The sequence below is a fragment of the Austrofundulus limnaeus genome, unplaced genomic scaffold, assembly GCF_001266775.1.
Source record: "Austrofundulus limnaeus strain Quisiro unplaced genomic scaffold, Austrofundulus_limnaeus-1.0 Scaffold29, whole genome shotgun sequence".
Lineage (NCBI taxonomy): Eukaryota > Metazoa > Chordata > Actinopteri > Cyprinodontiformes > Rivulidae > Austrofundulus > Austrofundulus limnaeus.
The window spans coordinates 302,171-303,673 of record NW_013952431.1 but is presented as its reverse complement, the minus strand read 5'-3'; the positions used below and the strand labels follow the sequence as shown (position 1 = coordinate 303,673).

The window sequence follows — 1,503 nt, the reverse complement described above, 5'->3', positions numbered from 1 at the left end:
GTGTGTGTGTGTGTGTGTGTGTGTGTGTGTGTGTGTGTGTGTGTGTGTGTGTGTAAAGGGTTGACAGATAGGAATTTGGAAGCCGCCGGGGACAGAACATCCTGTCGGGTGAGTAGTAACACGTGTTTCTTGCACAAGTCCTCTCTGTACAGTGGTGAAACAAACAAACATGAGCTCTGGACTTGCTTTCAGACCCACTTTGTCCCGGCCACAGTCTCCAGGTGGGTGCAGCAGGTGGGGCTGACTGACCAAACTGGCTCACTAAGTCTCCCAGCACGGTCAGAAAGAAAAAAAAATGCTGCTGAATGTTTCTGTCATGTGAAGAAGTGAAGCGATGTAAAAAGAGTTCACACACCCTTCATGTTAAACCTCTCTTCCTGTGTCCCTTCAACAACTGTAAGGCAGTGAGGACAGGCCTGGATGACGTGACACACAGAGACAAAAGGTTCTGAGGCTCTTCATTATTCCACATTCCTGGCTTGAGCTCTTCTTCTTTTTTTTGTTGTTGTTTTTCCCCCCCTCCTGAAAGCAGCAGARTCATATGCCTCCATCTTTTTTCTCTAATGTGGGTTTCTCCCTGTACATACTGCATCTCTCTCTCTGTTTCCCTTCCTATCTCCAGTTCCTCTTTTAATCCTTCATCACTTCCTTCAAAAAGTCTCGTCCTCGACCCTCAAACTGCATCACTATCTGCCAGCATTTTTTCTACTTTTTTATTTCCCCCTCTTATTCCCTTGATCCCTGGTTCACAGCGTGTGTTGTTCAGCCGGGGGGTGGTGGGGGTGCAGCGAGGGCGGCAGCAGGGCTGGGATTGGAGACTGCGGGGTGGGAGGCGGGGAATGTGAAGGGGACTGATATTGATGATGATGATGATGGTGGTGGATGGGGGGGCCGTAATGCGGGATGACGGGCGGGGTGGCGGGGAGGACGTAGGGGGCCGGGGACGGAGCCGGCGAGGACGAGTAGACGCTGGCCATGCAGGAGTAGGCGGAGGTGCCCCCGCTGGACAGCGTGGAGTTGGGGGAGCCGGTGAGGCCCTCGGCCAGCGGCTGGTTGTAGAAGAAGAAGGAACACTGATGGATGAAGCTCTCGATGATTGTCTGGTAGGTGCGGGTGGCAGTTAGAGCATCCATGGTGGTGAAGTCCGGTCTCATTAGGGTGGGCCAGAAACAGATGGACAGGTTCTCACTGGTCATCAGATTCAACTTGCTGTACTGGCTCACTCTGAGGACGAGAACACAGAAAATGAAAATCATTCCCYTCAATTTTAGAGAAGACACGACTGGCGTGTCACACGAAATCTTACATTTTTAACACTTCAAGAACCTTTTAAAAGTCAAAGTTCTGATCAACCAGCAGTTCAAGAGTCACTCTCTGAATATACAGCGGGTAAAATAAGTATGGAACACGTCAACATTTTTCTCAGTAAATATATTACTAGAGGTTCTAATGACATGAAATTTTCACCAGATGTTGGTAACAACCCAAGTGATCCATACATAC

The 1,503-nt window shown here is 49.6% G+C and overlaps 1 protein-coding gene across 1 annotated transcript in view; it reads right to left on the bottom strand.

The window, feature by feature from the left end:
* Window positions 1–115: 115 nt before the first annotated feature.
* Window positions 116–1,503, bottom strand: part of arhgap35a (Rho GTPase activating protein 35a) — a gene marked incomplete at its 5' end in the record, with an annotated part of 7,873 nt that continues 6,485 nt past the window's right edge. Inside the window, 1 exon segment of the mRNA XM_014005212.1 lies at window positions 116–1,224. Within this exon segment, the coding sequence (XP_013860666.1) occupies window positions 747–1,224 (478 nt within the window).